At 30.9% G+C, this 21,233-nt stretch overlaps 1 protein-coding gene across 1 annotated transcript in view; it reads left to right on the top strand.

Annotated features, from left to right (window-relative positions):
* Window positions 1-21,233, top strand: part of LOC123697810 (MOXD1 homolog 1-like) — a 64,732-nt gene that overhangs the window by 16,592 nt on the left and 26,907 nt on the right. The window contains exon 2 of the mRNA XM_045644361.1: window positions 19,425-19,902. Within this exon, the coding sequence (XP_045500317.1) occupies window positions 19,465-19,902 (438 nt within the window). The 5' untranslated portion in view covers window positions 19,425-19,464. The remainder of the gene's footprint in view (window positions 1-19,424; window positions 19,903-21,233) is intronic.

The following is a 21,233-nucleotide window of genomic DNA, read 5'->3' as shown; positions in this document are numbered from 1 at the left end:
ATTCTTATATAAGTTCTTGAATTTTTTGTGACAAATAATAGTTCAGGATACATCGCCCATTTTTGCAAGTGACTACTATCAAGCTAATTTTCCGTTTGTAGCTTTATTTTGATGAGACGCCCAATAATTTCGTGTACGAAAGTCTCGATTGTGGTAGCTAACAGAGATAACAAGGATAAAAATTTTTGATTTGATGGTTCTCAAATATTTATTACTAACTGAATTTTTTTTTTGTTCAATCTCAAGATAATTGCCTAAATTATTCGAAAAAATATTTGTCCTACAAAATCTATGGTTGGTTCAAAGAGTCCCCCTTTCCAAAGTGTATCGATAACGAGGTCATCATAAATGATTACTAACAAGCTGATTTTTTTGTTTTCACTTAGTTAATGTTTATATAATTCAACAGACATATTGTCCTACAAATTGCGTAATAAATATTTGAGAACCATCAAATCAAAAAATTTTATCCTTGTTATCTCTGTTAGCTACCACAATCGAGAGTTTCGTACACGAAATTATTCGGTGTCTCATCAAAATAAAGCTACAAACGGAAAATCAGCTTGATAGTAGTCACTTGCAAAAATGGGCGATGTATCCTGAACTATAAGTCTATAATAATAGATTTTAATAAAATATTTATGTCTAAATGGTGTCAGGTATAATGCAAATTCTGGTCATCTACAATGTTTTAGTCATTATAACAGCAGATAACTTAGATGATCCAACGACACAATAAAAAATTAAAAGAACAAGATGTTTGTAAACACTTTCAAGTACCATCATGTTGAACGTGCTACAAAAACACACAAAATAAATAATCGCATTTAAATATATTCATAAGCCAATACAACTTGACTGAGTAATTTGTATAATAATATGATAAGTATCGATCGGCTTGAAGAGGTACACATCCTCTTCTTTTGTTTTACAAATGAAAATAATGTATAATGTATAGAAATAATCATTATCCTCCAACTGCGCCCATTATTTCAACCGACTGTTTTTGGGTTTGTAACTTCAATACTTTCGATTAGATCAACCGATTTTGATAATTCTTCTTTATTTGAAAGCTGGTTAGGCTTCTATGTGGTCCCATTTAATTTATTTTGAGTTTGAGTTACCCGAAAAAAATAAGAAACACAGAGCACCTACCTATACTAAAATACAATTCGATACTAATTACGTTTCAATGTATTTCTTAAAACATAGACGTCTAAAGCAGGTACATATGTTAGTAATATATGAGTCATTGTTTTTTAAACTAGATAAACCACTATTGCTATTTCCTTGAGAAAATATTGTAAGCAATGTCTTAACTAGACGAGGACGTAATATATTAGAACATAAATACATTTTAAGTAGTTGTTATATCGTGATTCACACGTGTATGAGATGTTTATTTATTATTTTTATTGAATAAAAAAAATGATGAAATAATAATTTAAACCTCGTGTTCGATCGTCATTCTCTATAAACAAATTGATGGAAAATTTAATAGATAATGTAGTAAACTATGATACCTAATCAAATCAAATCACTATTTTCGGCTTAGTAAAAATCTGTGTCTTATCGTTTCTTTAAATACTCCTTCCTCGCTTATTAATAGCTGTATAGTTTCATTCATTATGTATCTAGTTAAATAATGGCTGTTCACTTAAGTCGCAATCGAGGATCAAACGAATATCCTTAACCGCCACTGCTCATATATTTGCATCACAATAAGCGATTGAGGTTATATTCAAAAGCATCAGATTAAGCAAATCGGTTTTTGCACCTATTTATACTCGGTGTATCATATAGGTACACAATTTATCAATGTGTGTAGTTTTTTCTGTTTCCGTTTCATACCCACACATAGCAATTGCTTAGCAAATCTAATTCAGGTAATTGAACTGTTTAAAATATACCTTCCTATTCCGTTAAAACATAGCTGGACACAGAGCTTTAAAATCGGAAAATAATCTGTTAAACATCGGTTTCATCAGTCCATTAACCTGTACACTGTACAGTGATAAACGATTTACTTTAGTGAAGCAAACCGAATCAGAAACAAGGCCGTTTTGGAAGAGTGGCGTGCTCTGAATAGTTTTAATTACGACTTACCATCTCCGGTCATTAACGGTCCGTGGAGATGGTATGCGTTTGGGTTTGTGCATTGCTCAAATGTGCACAATAATCTTCCTTATTACTGTATTATTATAAATGCGATAGTGGGTTTGCTTGTCTTTCTTTCACGTCGCAAGGCATTTTATGATATGAATTTAGTTAGGTGGCAAGAGAGTGATATATGCTAACCGCGGTGAAGACTGAAGCTTCTTATTTACCATGCGATTTTCCTTAATTTTGCGGGTGAAGCTGCGGGCGGAATGCTTACCTTAATAATACCTACTTCATAATAAACGTAAATTGTTAGTACAGATAGATCGGATTAGCACATTAGCCATTTTTAATCCGAGAACCACGCCAGTACAGTCGCGGGTGAAATACAAATACCTATAATACATACTATAAAAAGTAAAGTTTATGGCCTTTTGAATTAATTTCAATATGTTTTTTAAATAAATAAATTATTGTTATTTCTAGCTAGAAATAACAATAATTTATTTAATCAATATTTAATTACTATTCACTCTTAACCAAAGCTGAATATTAATCTGCTATTATAATAAATTTAATACTACTTTACATGAGATAAATTATAAAAGCAATGAATGAATAAATCCGTAATCCGGAGGCTTCTCGAGTATTATTTATTCACAGAATATACGAGTACGGTGCATACGCTCTTGATTAATTTTTAATTCATTTACCTACACGTGTTTCCTTTGAAGGTGGAAAAATAATTAAAATTGTAGGTACATCTATTAAAAATCAATTGCGAGTCGCGGTGACACGAAGGGTTCCGTACAAAGTTTTTATAAGCTAAACAACAACTTATGGTCATTTATCCAATTTATGACCCGTACTAATAAGCTAAAGATCATCTGAAAATAATTGGCCACCCATCCAATTTATGACCACGCCAACCGTTGCTTGACCTCGATTTTTTATTATAATTGTTGTTTCAGGGGCATCAGAAATATGTAAGTAGGTACATTTTTACTCTTCTCTCTTATCTCTGAAAATATCAACTGTGTATCTATCACGGTTCATGAGATACAGTCTGGTGAAACGGACGGACGGACAGCGAAGCTTCAGTAATGTAGAACCGTTTTTACTCTTTGAGTAGGTACGGAACCCTAATAAAATATAAAAGCGATTTGAAAGTCTAACTGTAGGAGAAATGTTTTCCTTCCGGCGCTCAGTGATTATCCATTTACTATAAGCGGTAATATTTGAATCGGATGCATTTTTTATCTTCATTATGAGATTAAAGAATTGCAATTTATTTGCTTTCGTTTCAATTTAAATAACAGACAGCGGGTACATAAACTTTCTTAGAGACAAAGTTATCTTGTATTTATTATAAAGGAATTTTATACAACAGTTTTTTTTTTAATTAAATAAGTTATTTTATCATTCAAACGGTCACATAAATAATTTATTTGTATGGATCAATATTGGTGCGAACATATTATTACTCTGTCAATTGTAATCTATAAGCATAAATATTATCTATCCCGAAATTAATTGTATGAAAATATTACCTTGATTTATGAGGTGTCAGGTTAATACACTGACAAATTCTAGGTTATCAACATAAATTGGAAATATCTTGATATCATACTAGTTCAAATAAATTAGACGATTACTAGCAAGTCGCATTTATAAGCTTCGCTAATGAAGATTCTCTACTTTTGAAAGTACCGTAAGTATACTTTCTTAATTAACATAGCAGAGCATTTAAATTAAATTATAATATTTCAACGAAAATCGGGTTAATAGATTAAGTACATATTATACCTAGTTGTATACCTACACATAAATACAAAATTTTGCCACTAAATATTTTAATTTATGTGTGTATCCTTTAATTTTTATTTTCTCAGGAGTAAGAGAAGGAAAAATCATATAATACAGAATTCCCTTCTTAAATTTTGATGGCATTCAGTATTAAAGGACCTGGCATCTCCCGTTGATCGAAATTCGACCTATTCATTGTAACGACTCTCACCTGCGTTCCACTGCATAGCAATACATTGGACAATTCTGCATTGAAATAAAAGACAACTAGGAAGAGACAACACTAAAATAGGAACGAAGATGTCCCATTACATAATACTGGTTCTAAGAATTAAAGCATGTTCTTCATAAATAATTTTCTAATCTATGAAGCTTAATAATTGTGAAATTGAGTTTAATACGTACGTACTTCAAACAAACTATTGATTGCAATTTGCAAGATATTGACTGCAAAAGTAGAAAAACGCTCTTGTGCTGCCATGCCGGTATAGGGCATAATATCGAGTTTTGACCAATGCTGAAAAAAAATTGAACCAAACTCAGTTTAAAAACAAATTATTCTTAATTTCAATACCAGTAGTAAAAACAATCCCCAGTTAATTACTTGTAAAGCATTAAAGTTATCTAGAGTTTGGCTAACGAAAGATGAGACTGGGTTTTTATTTCGAAAATTTATATGGCAACACTTATAATTACGTAATTGTCATTAAAACCTGAGTTGTTGATGTGTCAAAGTGAAAATGATTTCCGCGATTTTAGTGATTTCTAATTGAAAACGAGACGAAAACATTGAAATGCGACTTAAAAAAGGTTCTTTTTATTATGATTAGTAAATTTGAAAAGAAACAAGTTGAAAGAGATGTAGTTTTCAAAGAAAAATAAGAGTGTTTACGTGAAATATCTCAATGCATTGTTAAGTGTGACTTTGATATTTTGATACTATTCATTTTGATTGCATTGTTTAATATTTATTATTTTGCAGGTAACATGGATGATACCAATAGTCCAGTTATATTCTATTCAAGCAACAATAAAAAAAATTGAATGATCTGTTTCGTTCAAAATGTTTAAAGACACAAAATCTTGACGAGATTTCTTCTATGACCGGACCATGTTATTCGTGTTGAAGATAGTATAAAAAACGAAATGTAATAACTGCAGAAATGGAAGGGTTCATAATAAGAGTCAGAGATAGTGATAGTGATTCTTACTATTCACTCGCGGTTGAATTTTTACATTTGATATGATTATATTGATTAAACAAACTTTAATTGTATTTTTATTGTGTTTTTTCTTGCTTTCATTCGGTGTTCTTTTTTGTCTATCTGTATCACTTAACTGTTCTAAGTTTGTGTAAGAGTTTGTTGTTTTTTTTTTGTTCGTAAGAGAAAATAATAAATAAAAGTATTAAAACTATATTTCCAACTATAACCTAAGTTGCCATATGTTGATTTTTTGAATTTGCCGCCTTTTTCCAGTCTCATCTTTCGATAGCCAGACTTTAGCAACCGTTTTTGTCCGGTGGAATGTTCACGGATGGGAGCGCCTTTCGTAACAGTCTTGAGTGCTATTGCAAATGTTTGAACGCCTTAATAGGATTGTACAGCCATTGATTGGTATTGACGTTGGCTACGATTGTACTACCCTACGCTTTATTGTATACTTTTTTTAAGAAGCTTATAGGTTTTAATGATCATAAATGGAATACGAAAGCGTATTTGAAAGCAAGTAACGTTTTTAACACGGAACCGCTTTTTGATTATAGCTTAGTCTTTCTATATTTAAAACTATATAAATAAGAAATAATCGACTGATAACTCCTCAATTTGAAAAATCATTAAGCAATAAATTCTAAAATATAAAAACTAGACGCCGCGTACCTTCTCTACTCTAGTTTCTAGAAATTAATGTTCTACTCTATTTAATATTAAAGCTACTACAATGGCGCATTATGTAGTTACTAATAAGGCACCATTTCGGTCTTGACACAGTATCATCGTAACTATATTAATTTTCTCACGGAGAGATGAATGGGCCATGTATGAATTGAGCGTGTGAACCAGTGTATAAAGGGCGTACGATCTATACTAATTTTATAAAGGTAGTTTTTTTGGTAATACGCAATTTTGGGTAGTTGTTCGAGTTTTGACGTTGGATAGAACTGTTTTATGCATATAGGTTGTTTAAAATCACGCTACGAACTAAAGAGGAGTATCTTTTAAAAATAAATGTTGCAAATTACTATCAAGATAAAGAAGGACTATACTATAGCTAGACGTACCTTAAATAAGACAGTTAATAAAATTATCCAATTATGTTAAAATTTATTGTGAAATGTCAAGACGAAATGATAGAAAGGGGAATCAAGTGGACTACAGGACTATAGACTTACCTATAAAATGTAGAAAAACTGATTGATAGGTCTGAATTTATAAAAGGTTATTTCGGAAAAAAATAAATGTATGATGAATTGATGAATCAAAAAGTATGTGAACAAAATATGGATATCAGCTGTTTATGTTGACATAATTTAATTCATTCCTGAACCCTCCGTAATGTTGTATGTTTGTCAGTAAAGTAGTAAGCAAATACATACTACTTAGATAAGTATTGAATTATATAAATATTGATTATGAAACCCGATCTGGAAAAATACAATAATTAACTCAAATTAAAATAATGTAAAAATATTATTTTAAAACTGTATACCTATTTACTGCAGGTACATTTTTTATCATAAAATTATAAAATGGGTAGAAACAATCCATATTCCCACAGTAAAGTAGTCATTGGTTTTGTCTGGAGACACACGTACACGTGCAAATATTTATTCATAAAGAGGTTTATCTTCATCTTAAGAGCTGAAGCACTCAGAGATCTTTAAAGCATGACACATCATATTTTTGTAATAGCTGCTTGATTATGTTCACTTGTATCTCAACAATCTACAGATTAGCATAGAAAAAGTTAAAAGTAACTCGAATATTTACGACACAAAATCAACTCAGAATCAAATCAAAATCAAATCAACATTTGATGTTTTTAGTGGGTCTTTAAATAAATTAGGCTCAAATTACTAGCAGTTTCTCCACACCCTTTCAAATGCTCGACGAAGCCGCACCGACACGCATCCAGCACCTTCGAATTTCTCAAACACCCGTAAAAAGCACATGCCACATCAAATGACTACTTAATCCGCGAGAGGAACAAATCGATTTCGTGGATCTAAAAACGATTCGCAAGAAGTGGCCTGGAATGTCACGAGGTACACGGCCGTTGATCTCGACGCGTGCTTCTGAATTTATACCATTTCGGTGTATGTCGCTTCTGGTTCTATTGATCGATGACTTCATTGATTTCTAAGAATTTTCCGAAATGTTAATTTGCATTGTCATGTTGTCTGCGATAGTGATCACTTGTAATTGCGTTATTTGAATGCGTAAGGTGTTTAAGTACTATTCACTAAGAATTTTAAAAACCATTCCAAACTTTAATGGTATTTTTCTGTGCTTTACAAAACTCTTTAATTAACCGTAAATTAAATTCTCCTTACGCGTACCTATATGTCGCGTGAGTGCAATTCCGGAATTCCAGCTGTAAGATAAAACCCATAATTGTCTTGGCATTTTATTATTAACTATAAATTTTGTACCTTTAAATACTTAAGGCGCAGGTTACCTACATTGCGAGCTGACATTGTGATTCTTAATTACTTAATTCGATCTTTAATTTACTTTTTGCAGTCATATTGGAACTAATAAAAAGAACGAAATAAACTTACGTCAGATGCGCTCACAGATAGTACGTTGTTATTGTGAAAATAGTCATAAATTTCTAGTACTTTCAAGTCCACGAATGTTATTCAAAGCTCTAATTTTCAAAGGACATCTCGCTAAGCTATACCATACCGTACAGCTCACATTATGACCTGACCTTATAAGTACAACTACTTATAGTCTTCCTAGCAGATGCTACCATACAAAAGGATGCTGGAATGCCACCAGTTCAGGTGTCCTTAGTTCAACGATCTTCAAGCACGTGCTTTAATACCAATATAGGGATATTTAAAACCAGTTTTGCAGAAGTTAATAGCAGCTATAAACATTATACCTTATAATTATCTTGAGAATTGGGTTGATTAGTAAATAAATACGGTTCAATTAGATAATACTTATACGATACGTTGTGAAATAGTACTAATTGGAAAATGAATTTCGAAGTTTCTAGGTGCGGTCAAGTGATTTTGAAATGTATAGCAACAAAAGAATATAAGACATAATTATGTGTGTTGTATGTTACACTCTGGCTGTATATATTTGGTATATTTTCTGTTTTTTTCTGTCGCGTTTATTATAATCATAAGAACATTTTCATTACAAACTTTACAATAATTCAATATTGGCTCTTAGATTTCGTATTGAAAATTAGACATTTTGCATACCGCCCACACTGCATTATTTACTCAACATGTAACTAATAAATTATCATTACCTCCAATAACCTTGTGCATTTACCGAAGCATTAATACTTTCCTAACGCTTTGAATTACAGCATTTCGCCTACAAAATTCCCATGCAGAAATCCGAGAATTTTGTTATTGAGGCATTAAATTTCAAGAGAAACTAATCGAAGCCGTCACCTGCGTCCACGTTGTGCAGATTCAACATTATAGCTATTTCTGTCTTGTTTGTATGCGTCATTATTGAATTCTAGTTTTAGACATTTAATTTAAAAAAAAAGAAATTAAGCTTTAAAAATAGAAAAATACAAAATAATAGATCATCAATCTATAGTTATACAAGCTGTACAATCACAGAATATTTACGTACCTATATTAGTTATTACCATATATTTGTTCATATAGGCCATACGTTTACGTATATATCGTAATATTATAAAGCGGCAAAGACCTTTAAAACATTTGATCAAAATCTAAATGTGATAGTACTAAATAATTCTTCATGTTCGCATCTATCAAAGACAACCTCACACATTCTGATGAGATGTAATTACATTAATTGTGATTATCGTGAGAAATAAAGAAAACAATAGAAATGACAATAGACAATTCCAGGAAATGCATTATGTGATTGTCGGCTTACGATCGATTAAACTTTTTACAGTTCCACGTTTAACATTTTTAACGTTGCCTTTGATGTTATCCGCAGTTTTTACTAATGTAGGAGTAAAATATCCCGTTGTATATGTTATAAAAAAGCGTTTTTGGCAATTCAACGTCGTTAATTGGTTCACTTTTTGGTTTAAATAAAAATTATTGATAATCACGTGGGATAAATTGCATTCAGCATTGCAACTTGATTTACGTCTTTCGATTATTCATCGCATTTTTACAAAACAAAGCGTAATAATAAACGAAAGTAAACCATCAAATTGTAAACGTACCAGTCCAAATAATAGAAAAGAAATCTGATACGATGTTTTATTATCTACTGTTTTTATTCACATTGTAGAACCCTTTGTTTTTAATTAAACGTAACTAAAACACCACAAAAGCACGAAGTAACGCTTCAAGAGGACACATTTGGGTCGCAGTCGGACCTTGTGAAAAATTTTCAGCGCGTAATTCCAACAAAGAGGTCTTTAAAAGACTAAGGCCCGATTTTTCATTCGTTGGTTAAAACTTATTCATCGAATAACGTATTAAACTACCATTTCAAAAATGTATTCTAATTGTCCGTATTTGACAGTTTAGGTACAGGTGACATTTTAAAATGTTCGTGTAATACTTTAGTCTTTATTGGACGGATAAATTTTAACCAAGGATTGAAAAACCAGCCCTAACAGATGTAAGAATGTTTTAGAATGACGTTTTAAGGGCACGTGTACTAAATCCTATTAATATTATAAACAAGAAAATTTACAATATTTTTGTTTTTTACTCTGTCACGTAAAGTACTGGACGGATTTGGATGAAACTTTACAGGAATATAGTTTAACAGAATAACACATGAGCTATAGAAATACTTGATTTAAAACCGCGAGCACACTACTTATTTATGAGTACGAAAATTTGCAACATTGCATTAGTAGATGTTAACCAGGATAGTTTGAAACAATATTCAATAATAGGAGCTTTGAAAGTCGATACTTTAATATGCAGGTAATCTTGAATATATTACTTTTAAAACACAGGAAACGTGTAAGCTTCTTATACTTAGCTTCTATGGCTTCATTGACTTGAAGAATATGATTTTAAGTTTCAAAGTACAAAACCGTTACTAATTCATTGTACCTATTATCTACTTATTTCAGCTGTAGGTATGTATACTTACTTCAATTAGGTATAAAGCTTGACTGAAAGTTCTTAGATTTTTATAAAGTTATTGTTGAAACCTTTCTGCGGTTTTACAAAAAATTAAAGCATTTATACACGTAGTCTGTCTATATTAACATTTTCCGAAATTTATAAAGTCAAATTACTAATCGCAAATCCATACAGAGATCCTATTAACCCTAAAACTTGTATCAAATACCTTGATAAATATAACAATATAAATAACATCAAAATATTTCATACTTCATCAAAATACTTAGCTCACTAGTCCTAAATACCAAATACCTAGGTACATAGGTACCTAGTTATCTGCACAATATCGATTTTCCTACTAAAAGCCATTTTGTAATTAATAATTCTCGTCATAGGTGAATTGGGATGCATTAATTGAAGACTTCTAATTAATGGTCATATCCGCTTATAAAACGACCATTCTGTGAATTAGACTGATAAGATAGGGAATAATTTGCCAATTTAAGGAAAATTTTAATTACAATTATAACGAAATATATTAATATACCACTCGATAAAGAGAATTTAAACGAAGCAAGTGAATGGTTTGTTCTTTTAAAATCATATGAATTCTGCAACATTCTGCTATTAAAATTACAATGTTATATTTAAAATTAAATAAAGACCATTATTAGGTACCTAACAATATGCTATTTTCCTCGTAGGACCTTGTATTGCACCTGCAATCATAGGGAATCGAACTCTTGTAATAATATTCTGCACGGAATCCTTTTAGAAAATTAACTTCATTCTCGTTTATTAAAATAGTCGTTTGGTGTTTGAAAATTGGACTTCCCATCTGCAGTTATTGAGTTCAACCAATCGGATTAGATAATAATTGGAAGCGAAACAGAATATTGCAAAATATTTTAATTATTTTGACTTCGAAACAATTTGGAGATATTAGGTATGCATTTTAAAGTCCTTACAACTACACTGCTATAGTATCTATTATCATAATTGTTATAATAATGTAGGTACACAATAGAACGCAAATACTAAACATGCAAATACTAGATAAACCGTAAACGCAAGAGCTTTTAACTACAGGAACACTAGCAAAAACAGTTCATATACAGTGCTATCAAAATACTCCTTACTCCTAAGCCGAGTAACAACATATGTAATTTCCAGCAGAACAAAAGGGGTAGCTCATTTAATATGTTTGTATGTAACTGACGTTTGAATTCGAGCTTACAGCGTTCACTGTGAAAATTGTTTAAGTGCTTTCTGTTTAGTTGAAGCGAAGTCGTTTTAAAACAAATGGCGATTTACGCATCGCAATTGTTTTTTTTAACGACATTTCCTTTAATTTTAAATGTTTAAAGCCTCGTTTTTTGATTCTAAGTTTTTTTACGTATTTTAATGGAGGTAAAATTTTAAGCACACAGTTTATTTTGCGTAGTTGACAGACAACGAAGATTCATTATTCCTTTGACCTTTTTTAGCATCCCAATTTTGCATTGAATCAAACTTCTTTTAAATGACTAAGGATTTGCTGTCTTTCCCGCTTTACACAGCACACTATGATAAAAAATAGTCGCGATTACTCATTATCGACGCACCTCAGCATCAAAAACTCACACTTCATTTGACTAAACGTTATTCGTGATGTTCAGTGTAACCGTTACGAATTAACAATCATTCTAACAGTTATTAAATCGGCAGCAGTAATTAAAGCTCTCGTGAGAACGTTTGGACAATTCGCTGGTAAGTGCTAATCGTTAACATGTTTTGTTTTACCGAATTTTATGGAGTCTTTGTCGTAAGTTCGTAGTCTGAAGAATATGTACCTATAGATAACACGAGGACGATGAAATTTAAAAGAAATACTTACATTATTTGTAATGTCTTCCCTTTCCTTTATGATTCGTTATTTTCCATGTTTGATGAAAATATAATTTTTAATGAAATTCATATTTCTAAGGATATTATTTCAATGAAGTACCCAGAGTACTTCATTCAATAATGATATCTAGGTGAATATAGAACTTACTACAATTATAAACAGACTGCTATTTTAGCAATCTAAAGTCAATATTACGCATTCAAGTTCCTCAAAAGGCATCCATTAAACATTGGCTAATACTTTTGTAATTTCACCTCTTACAGTAACACTTACCTACACCATTGCATCGTTCAAAGTGTGGGCATATCTATACTAATACAAGTTGACGAGTTACCTACTGAAGAGTTTGTTTGTTTGTTTGAACGCGCTAATCTCAGCAACTACTGGTCCGATTTAAAACATTCTTTCGGTGTTAGATAGCCCATTTATCGAGGAAGGCTATAGACTTATATCATCACGCTAAGACCAACAGGAGCGGAGCAATGCGGGTAAAAGCGCGGGACGCAGCTAGTTTGGGTATATATTTTTATCGTTTTATTTTAACGCTCTGAACACGATATTATTACAATTACGATCCTTTCGATATTCTCTATGAAAACAAAGCGCCGCTGTTCCTCTGTGTTTGTTGGATCAGTTTCTGTTTGAGTTATTCGATCTTCGATAACAGTTATTTGTTTGTTCCCTCTATGAAAGGGATATCTTCGTAACTCTGTTATGAGGCTAGTTCTAGGGCGAAAAGGATTTTATGATAATAAATTGTAGTTCAGTATTTATTATTTTTACGTGTAAATGTAGGTAATTAGAACCATGCTATTTTTTTTTTAATTTCCCATTAAAGTATCTAAAAATAATGTGACGCATAATGTAATTTTTTTTTGTACAAATCTTGTATTAAATTAGGTAGGTAGGTACCGTATAATATTATGACGATTAATTATCAACCCAAAGAAAAAGTAATTTCACAAAAAAAAAATTAAATTTGGATGATAATCTTGTGAAATGACAATGACATTTGCTTTTTAATCAGATTTTTATGAGAAAACTGTGACTTCCCATATTTGTGAAGTAGCATCCGCTCAAAAATTCATATCCTGTTAAAGCAATGGCTAAGTATCACTTAAGTATGTTAATATAACTTAATGAGACGAAGTTTTTCCTATGTACATAATATACTTGTTCGTAATAAATAAACATGAATTTTAATGTTTTCGTTTATAATAATATAGGTATACCTATTGTTTTTGTCTTGTATTAGCTCAAAAGTGATTACAATCAACAATGTATGTGGTTTGATAATAATTTATATACATTGTGGCTTTTACGCTTGAATTCCATACTTCAAAATATGAAATACACATTTTAATTAACCATTTACAATTAACCACTTTACTAGTTATTATATTATCTATCAATAATTAAAATAATGTTACATATAATATAACACTGTCTGATTTAAAAAAAATGCGCGTACACTCTTGGTCTTAAATTTATCCCAAATTACATCAAATTAAAAGTGTAACAGAATCGTATATATTATATTAGTATGGAACTGGATAGCTTATTTTGTTTTGCCCCAGTATAAATTAACATCGCTAATATGTACAGAATGTATAGTTTAATTGTATTTGCCCAATCGTGTGTTATTTAATGCATCTATTACGGTAATGTATTGTAATGGTAGTCGGGTATATCGGAAATGGGAGCATCTTAATTAATGTACCTACTATAATATCTATATCTCTTTAAAGATATATAAGTGCCTGCATGTTATACAGAAATTGCTTTATTTGTAAATAAAGCAAATAAGATAAACATGGTTGGATTATAGAGATATTATTAAACAAAATAATTAATAATTATAAATTTTAAACTTGTCATTGAGCGTATGTTAACTGAATTTTTGTTATTTTTTAATGTTGGTAAATTTTATAGTAATACATTAGTAGTTATAACTTATTACAATTATAATGCTTCGTTCGATTTCACATATAATTTTCTTTGCCAATCTTATTCAAATGCTGCCTAAAATATTATGACAAATATTTATTTAACTGCTTCAAACGTCTATGTTTAAAAATAGGTTCGTTCGACTTAACTTATTAACACGTTTACCTTTTTAGAGCGACATATCCTGATGCAAATGAAAACCATTAGCTTAAATTACTCCAAGACGTAACGTGTGTTCAGTTTGTGTACCAATTCATACCACTCTGAAAATAAAGTAATGTTACATGTACATTGCGTCGTTTGAATGTTACATACAAGTTCATTTCCGTATACACGCAGTAATGGATACGAACTTATTTGATTTATGGTCTTAACATGCTGAAATTGCGAATATAATTCGATATCGTGGAAATGAAATCGTTAATATGTTATCTTGGTATTGCTTAATATGATTGAGCCTGTTGGGATATGTAAGGATTCTTTGAACTTATAAAATAAATTGTGTGATGAACCTAAAAACAAATAATGGCTGTGTATCTAGGCGTCAAGCGTCCGCCCCGGATTGGCGTGAAAGGATGCGGGTTCGAGTCCCGCCTCGTGATCGATTTTTTTTTTATTCTTTATAAATTTATAGATTATAGGTAATTTGTTATCAAATAAATTAATATATTAGTACCTATACATATAAAGTTAGATCCCTATTCATGAACTTTGTCATTAGGTAATGAAACCTATCTTTGCAAACGTATCTATAGCTTACATTTATCCAATTTTATAACGTCGAGTATTCTTCATAGTTTTTCTCTATATTCTATGTCAACTTGTCAAGACGTTGACCTCTCTACATCTAGTAAATTACTTTCTCGCAAACGTTTTCGTCCATACCACCCATACAACCATATTTTATACTCGTATCGTATATGAAATCGTGTTTATTTTGTAAATTCAAGCTGCATGCACACAATTTGCATATAACAATGACTTACAAAAGTTCAGCATCGCGGAGTTCGTATATATTGTACGAAATCAAATTTATCCATTCGAATACAGTGCTTTGAGACAGATATTTAATAAAATCTTCCATTTATCTGGTATCTAGATATTTATGTAAACTGCTTTACTGTTATTTATTATTATAATAAGAACTAATCTTATTCGAAGCAGAGATTTCGGGGGTTAAGTGCTATCCTACTAATAATATTATAAATGCGAAAGTTTGTGCGGATGTGTGTGTGTTTGTTACTCTTTCACGCAAATACTACCGAACCGATTAGTTGTCTATAAGTATAAAATTCATGTCGTACCTATGTATAAAATTCTATCAAAAATAGTATCTAGTACCTATTGATTGTCCAATCTGTTTCATAGTTATTTAAATATATCCCAATATAAATCAGAAATTGCTAAACACTAAAGTAAACATGAATTTTCCCACCTGAATAAATACGTGTACCTAAAGTATTGTAATTACTAATTAGTAATAATTTCTGTTAAATTCAAAACAGATTATCCACGCTGATTAGTAAAGTTCTATCAAGCGTTAATGATATCGACACATTGAAACCGTTAGTGGTGTGATAACGATATGAAATATCGATATTATATATCGATATGAATTAGTAATTGAAATTCCAAGTTTGTTATACGTGCTCTATACTGTATGCAATATTAATAACCTGGCTGAATCGCACGGAACCGAATATTTCGATATATTAAAATAGACTATATGAAATGTCTTATTATTAGTTGATATTCATTTGATATTGTATTTAATAAAATGATTAGTTGCTTTAGTTAGATAGGTATTGCAGGATAATAAATCTATGAATTTAATTCCGTTTGAAAATTTTCAACTGAGCTGCCTCACTTAACTTTGAATAGATGCGAACAAGTATTTCTTCGTCACAAAAGAGTAAATTATTGGATTTGTCATAAACGAGATCGATTAGCGTTATCAATTGCGGATGCTCTTGGGATGTTCATCGCTTAACATTAACTCTGCTCGTTTGCCTTCCTGCTATATAAAAAGACGTAACCAGCATCCGATATTGATTATAAAAACTCAATAAGCTATAATAATCCAGAACGGATGCACGTCTAGGTGCTCTCAGGGAAACGCGAGAGTAATTTGTGACGCTTCACTTACTTTTATGATTTTTTTATTAAAAATATTCTTTTGGGCACAGGCGTACGGCGGTTTCGACTTCCGTCCAATAAGTGGATAATCACCTGTTATCTTGTTCCATTGCAATCGTTTTTGTCCCAGAAAATGTGATAAAAAGTAATCAGACAAAAAGTGGTTAGCGATATTCTATTGGGAATCGAGCCGTTAGTTACTTTTTGTCGGTCAGAAAAACTCGAAGTCAACGTATTTGTGACGAAAATTGTTAGCTGCATTCCCTTGGTTGAGGTTATTAACCACAGCAGAGTGACAACTACGAGCGTGAAGAATTATAATCTAATACTTCGTAGTACATTAGCTTACAGTATGAACGTCTCGGCTCTATTTGCTAATTGCAGATTGACACAATCAATCATGGCATTTGAAACATACATTAGTTTAAAGTGAAGGTCGAAAAGGCACCTGCTCCTTTCATATCGTGTTAAAGAGCGGCGTTTAATATATGACCCGCATGCTTCTTTACTTATCCTGCCATAAAGTTAACGATTAATTAAGTGCGTACTAAAGTAAGATGTTTTTGGATGTCTCATGAGAACTTAATATTTTCTGGAACTTTTATTAAGAATTTCGTCTCTAGATAATCGTAACATAAATGAGTACCCATAATAAGAAATACACATATGAACACATGTTTGTAGTTTATAAATTATTACATAACTAATTTAGCACATATTAATTAAAATTCTTACTGTGTGTGGTATTTTGATAAAACTATATTTACTCTATTATAATTTAAGTTAAAAAAGCTCGTTTAGTTTGTGACAGTTGCATCGTTTTGCACTCCGACTTTGCGAGTCGTGTGTAAAATTAACGGAACTTTAATAGAACTGAGAAACAATGTTTTTAATAAGCGATTGTTAAATTTTATATCACTTAATATATACAAGTTTAGTGGTTGTATATAATTAATAATATCGTTTCACATTTTCATGTTTCCCAAGTGTTTCCCTGAGCACATCATATTGTTATATGATGTGCTCATTGTTATATGATCTCGATTTTTCATTCTATACTCTCATTCCGTATGTAGCTACATATATCCAAAATCTCATCATTATTATGCTATTTTTCTTCAAATAATGTTAAGAAAACATGAAAAATATATTCAAAATGTTTCGCTATTAAACGGTATATACTTATTGATATTAAATTAGCCATAAATAAATATTGAAATGAATGTTTCCGTGATACGCTTGTAAATCTCAAAAGGTGTTCGTACGCAGATGGTTTGAAGGTTATGTATCAAATTCGCTTATTCTCATATCTTTTGTGCCTTGAATATTTAATAGGGACAACCAGAATTGTTGCCTTTATGAATTTATTACTTTAACTAACTATACCGTTTTGTTTGTCTGTTAATTTAGTCAATTAGATTTTGATAGTCTATACACTTTTATTCAAACAACGGGTTGTTTATATAAAATATGTATTTAATTAAGCTCATATTCATTACGTATATATTGGACAATATGTCACATTAGGAACATTTTACTTTTAAGAATATGAAAAATACTCTTCGTCGACTTAAGTCGTGTATAGCTGTTTAATAAAATACGTGGGCTTGTAAAATGCATTTTAATTTAACACTTCATTACAACATTTTAAGGTATATTTATATACATTTGTATAATATCTTTAATATAGTTACAGAGATATCTTTAATATATTAGTCACATTAGCGGCAATTTTGTTTAGCATTAAAGTAATTTGTAGAATTCCAACGTATTGCGTGGTTTTGCTCTTTTGTGAATCGTGAGGCTGTCTTGATAATTAATTATCGCACATTAATATCGTGCGACGAAATATTTAATTTTCATTAAGAAATTGTGTAGATGTGTGTTTTGAATGTTTTAAATGCAAATTGATAACGTTAAAACAACAAATTTGCATTTATAAGCGGACAATAACAAAAAAGCAATTTGTTAAACAGAATATTATACAAAAATTATATTCTTAGTTTCATATATTTTTGCGATATTAAATTAAAATTAAATATCACACTTATTTTCCTTATGTTATTATTACATTAAAATTATCTTCAATATTGCAAATCTATTATAGTTTTTCTGAATGTTATCATAAAATTGCAATAATCTCACATCCGCTGCGAACAAACATAACTGTTACGATTAGGAATAAATTATTAAAAACTTTGCATTTTAAATTATTGTTTTTTACCTTGACAGCCGGTCACGGTTAAGGTTTTAGCGGGCTGCTTTTTGCCAATTAGTAATGAGTTTAGTCTTTTTCTTGATTTAATTTACATTAAAAGAATAACCTTTTACGGTTTTTTGTTACTTGATTATCATTCTCATTTGTAAAATTATAGCGATAGAGCCTCGTCTTTAAACGAAAATATGTTTATTTTTTATTTTTCGCATAAATTTAAACTCAAACAGCGATGAAGTAGACTTCGTTTAGAAGCGCTTTTGAATCGTCAAAATACAGAAAAAAAAATTTAGAACATTAAACTATTTACTTCATTCAGACACTATTTATACATTCTATATTTTAGATAGATAGGTACCTAATTAAATTGCCATCTGAAAAATACAAAATTATGCTACACGCATTTGTCATAATTAGAGCAAATTTTAATTCTAATTACTAATATCATCCTTCTCAGATTACGTAACCTCAAATTGTTCTACAAATAGCGTTGAACAAAAAGGTGGAGATTATATAACATTATTATAATATTATACAGGCGAAGGTCTTTAAGTTTCTTGTTGGGATGCGCTAAACAGGAAACAGTACCAGTTTGATGGTCCGTGCAACATTTTTACGATCCGTTTTTTGTTCACCCCTCGTTCCTTGTACGACATCTCGAAACCACATAAAAAATATTATAAATCCGGAATTCTTCGAGCTTTATCCGATAAATTGTCTCCGAAAGCCTTAAATTTTGATAATTGCAACTTTTTGTCAACAAGATAACAATTACTGGTGATTCGCTGAATTTATTCCCCGAATAAAGCAAATAACTTTTTACGAGGCTCATCCGTTGTATTTGCGTATTTTTTCGTATAAATATTGCGTTTACAACGTCTTAAAAGTTCTCAACTTTCGTGAAATTCTTGTCGTAAATATTTCATAACCAAGGAATTTTACATGTTATTTTTATTTCGCTTTCGCTAGGTATTGTTAAGAATTTATTATGATATAAAATAACAATAAATATCTACTATCAACAATCGTGTTCTGAAATCGCTAATGTTTGTTTTCTTTTGCAGGTACTCTGAAAGTGATGTTCGGATAAGAAACAATAACAAAATGAACATACAAGCTCTTTTTATTTTAAGCGTTTCACTTTTATGTGATGCGAAACTGCCGAAATACAAGCAAAACGTCCAACCGAACGAATTACCAAGGAATCCCACACAGAACTCGCAAGCGTTGGGCTTACTACAGACGGAAAATAAGAATGAAAAAACGAGTCGAATAGTGAACGAATATAGAACGCGGCATCGGAGGGAATCGTTTGATTCAAGATCGTACGAATCGAGTTTGATATGGTCGCATTCGGAGCGATTGGACGAAAACGGGGATGTTTTATTACGATGGGTGACCACAGATTCGAGTATAACGTTTAGATTGGAAGCGAAAACACGTGGTTACGTGGGCTTAGGTTTTAATTCAGCGAGGAATATGAGAGGAGCGGATTTGGTCGTCGCTTGGGTGGACGACAGGCACGGCAACGCTCAGCTTTTGGTAAGCATATATTTATACATATATTTATATTTCGGTGCACCTGTTGTTTTGTTCTCACGGTGCACGTTCTTCGTTGTCAATGTTAATTTTGATTCGAGTTTTCGGTGATGTTTATCGATGTGTTTATTCACTCTTTTTTATTATATTACAAAATGCTAGTTGGTTTTTATAGTTAAGTAATAGATTCTAAAATACGCATATTTCTGGTATTAGAAATGAGTTCATAGCACTTTTCAGACTATCTATTTTTTGATCGTTTAGTCTTTTACCAAAAAATATAATATTGTGTATGCAATTCGTATACCTACAACAGCTTCGTTTATCACAATGAGATTACAGCCTAGAGTTGAACTAAGCAAGACTTATCTGTGTTACGCAACAGTCTACCCTCGCTAGATTTAATTGTAATCTAAATCAGTTAGGTCTCTAATTTACTTTTAACACAACCACAGAAATCCTTATTTTATACACTTTTAGTAACTTCATTAAAAATGAATATTATTGAATCTCTAGGTACTCTATTTAATATTTATTTAGATACCCGTAGGTCCTGAAATTTACATGTTAACGTAATAACGAAAATCTTATTCAAAGAGAATTTTGCGCAAATAAATATGTACTTTAATAAACAAGCCTCGTATTTGGGGTGATTACCAAAAGTAAATTATAAATATTGTCGCACATAGTAAATCTCAAGGGCTTGATAAATTGCGGTCGGCCCTAAATTTATGCTCCCACTGCTCCGATATCGAATTAACTGCTATTAACATTACAGTAATCCAATATCTACCATTTTTTGTTTCAAAAAACAAAAATAAGCTTAATGAACTGCGCTTTACGGAATTAACTTTGTTTTATTTTAAAATTTAATCATATTGAGTTACTAACTTCAAAAATTCATTCACGATTTTTTCGAGTAAAAATTATCTACTGTAAGTTTATAGTATCTTAGATTTTTTCGTAGGTATGTTGAGAAGGTAGGCTATCTAAACTCCGAAAATATCAATTTACTTTTCTATCATTGTTAGTTGGTTGTTTTTAAAGATATCTAGGTGCGATGAAAATTTCCTCCGTAATTTAATGACAAGTGATAACTGCGCTAAAAACAACCGACTTCAAACTTGCACTTGCAACATTTACAAATACAGACAAAAATGCTCATAAAATAAAAACTACTGGGCCTATCCGAATAAAATTTTTATGGGACCAATTCGACACCATCCCGCATCGAACAAAAAAAGAATCACGTAAATCGGTTCAGAAACCTCGGAGTAATCGGTGTACATACATAAATAAAACATACCGGCCGAATTGATAACCTCCTCCTTTTT

Source organism: Colias croceus, chromosome 15, assembly GCF_905220415.1.
Source record: "Colias croceus chromosome 15, ilColCroc2.1".
NCBI lineage: Eukaryota > Metazoa > Arthropoda > Insecta > Lepidoptera > Pieridae > Colias > Colias croceus.
Note: the sequence above shows the minus strand (reverse complement) of the source record. Positions and strands in the feature narration are given on the sequence as shown.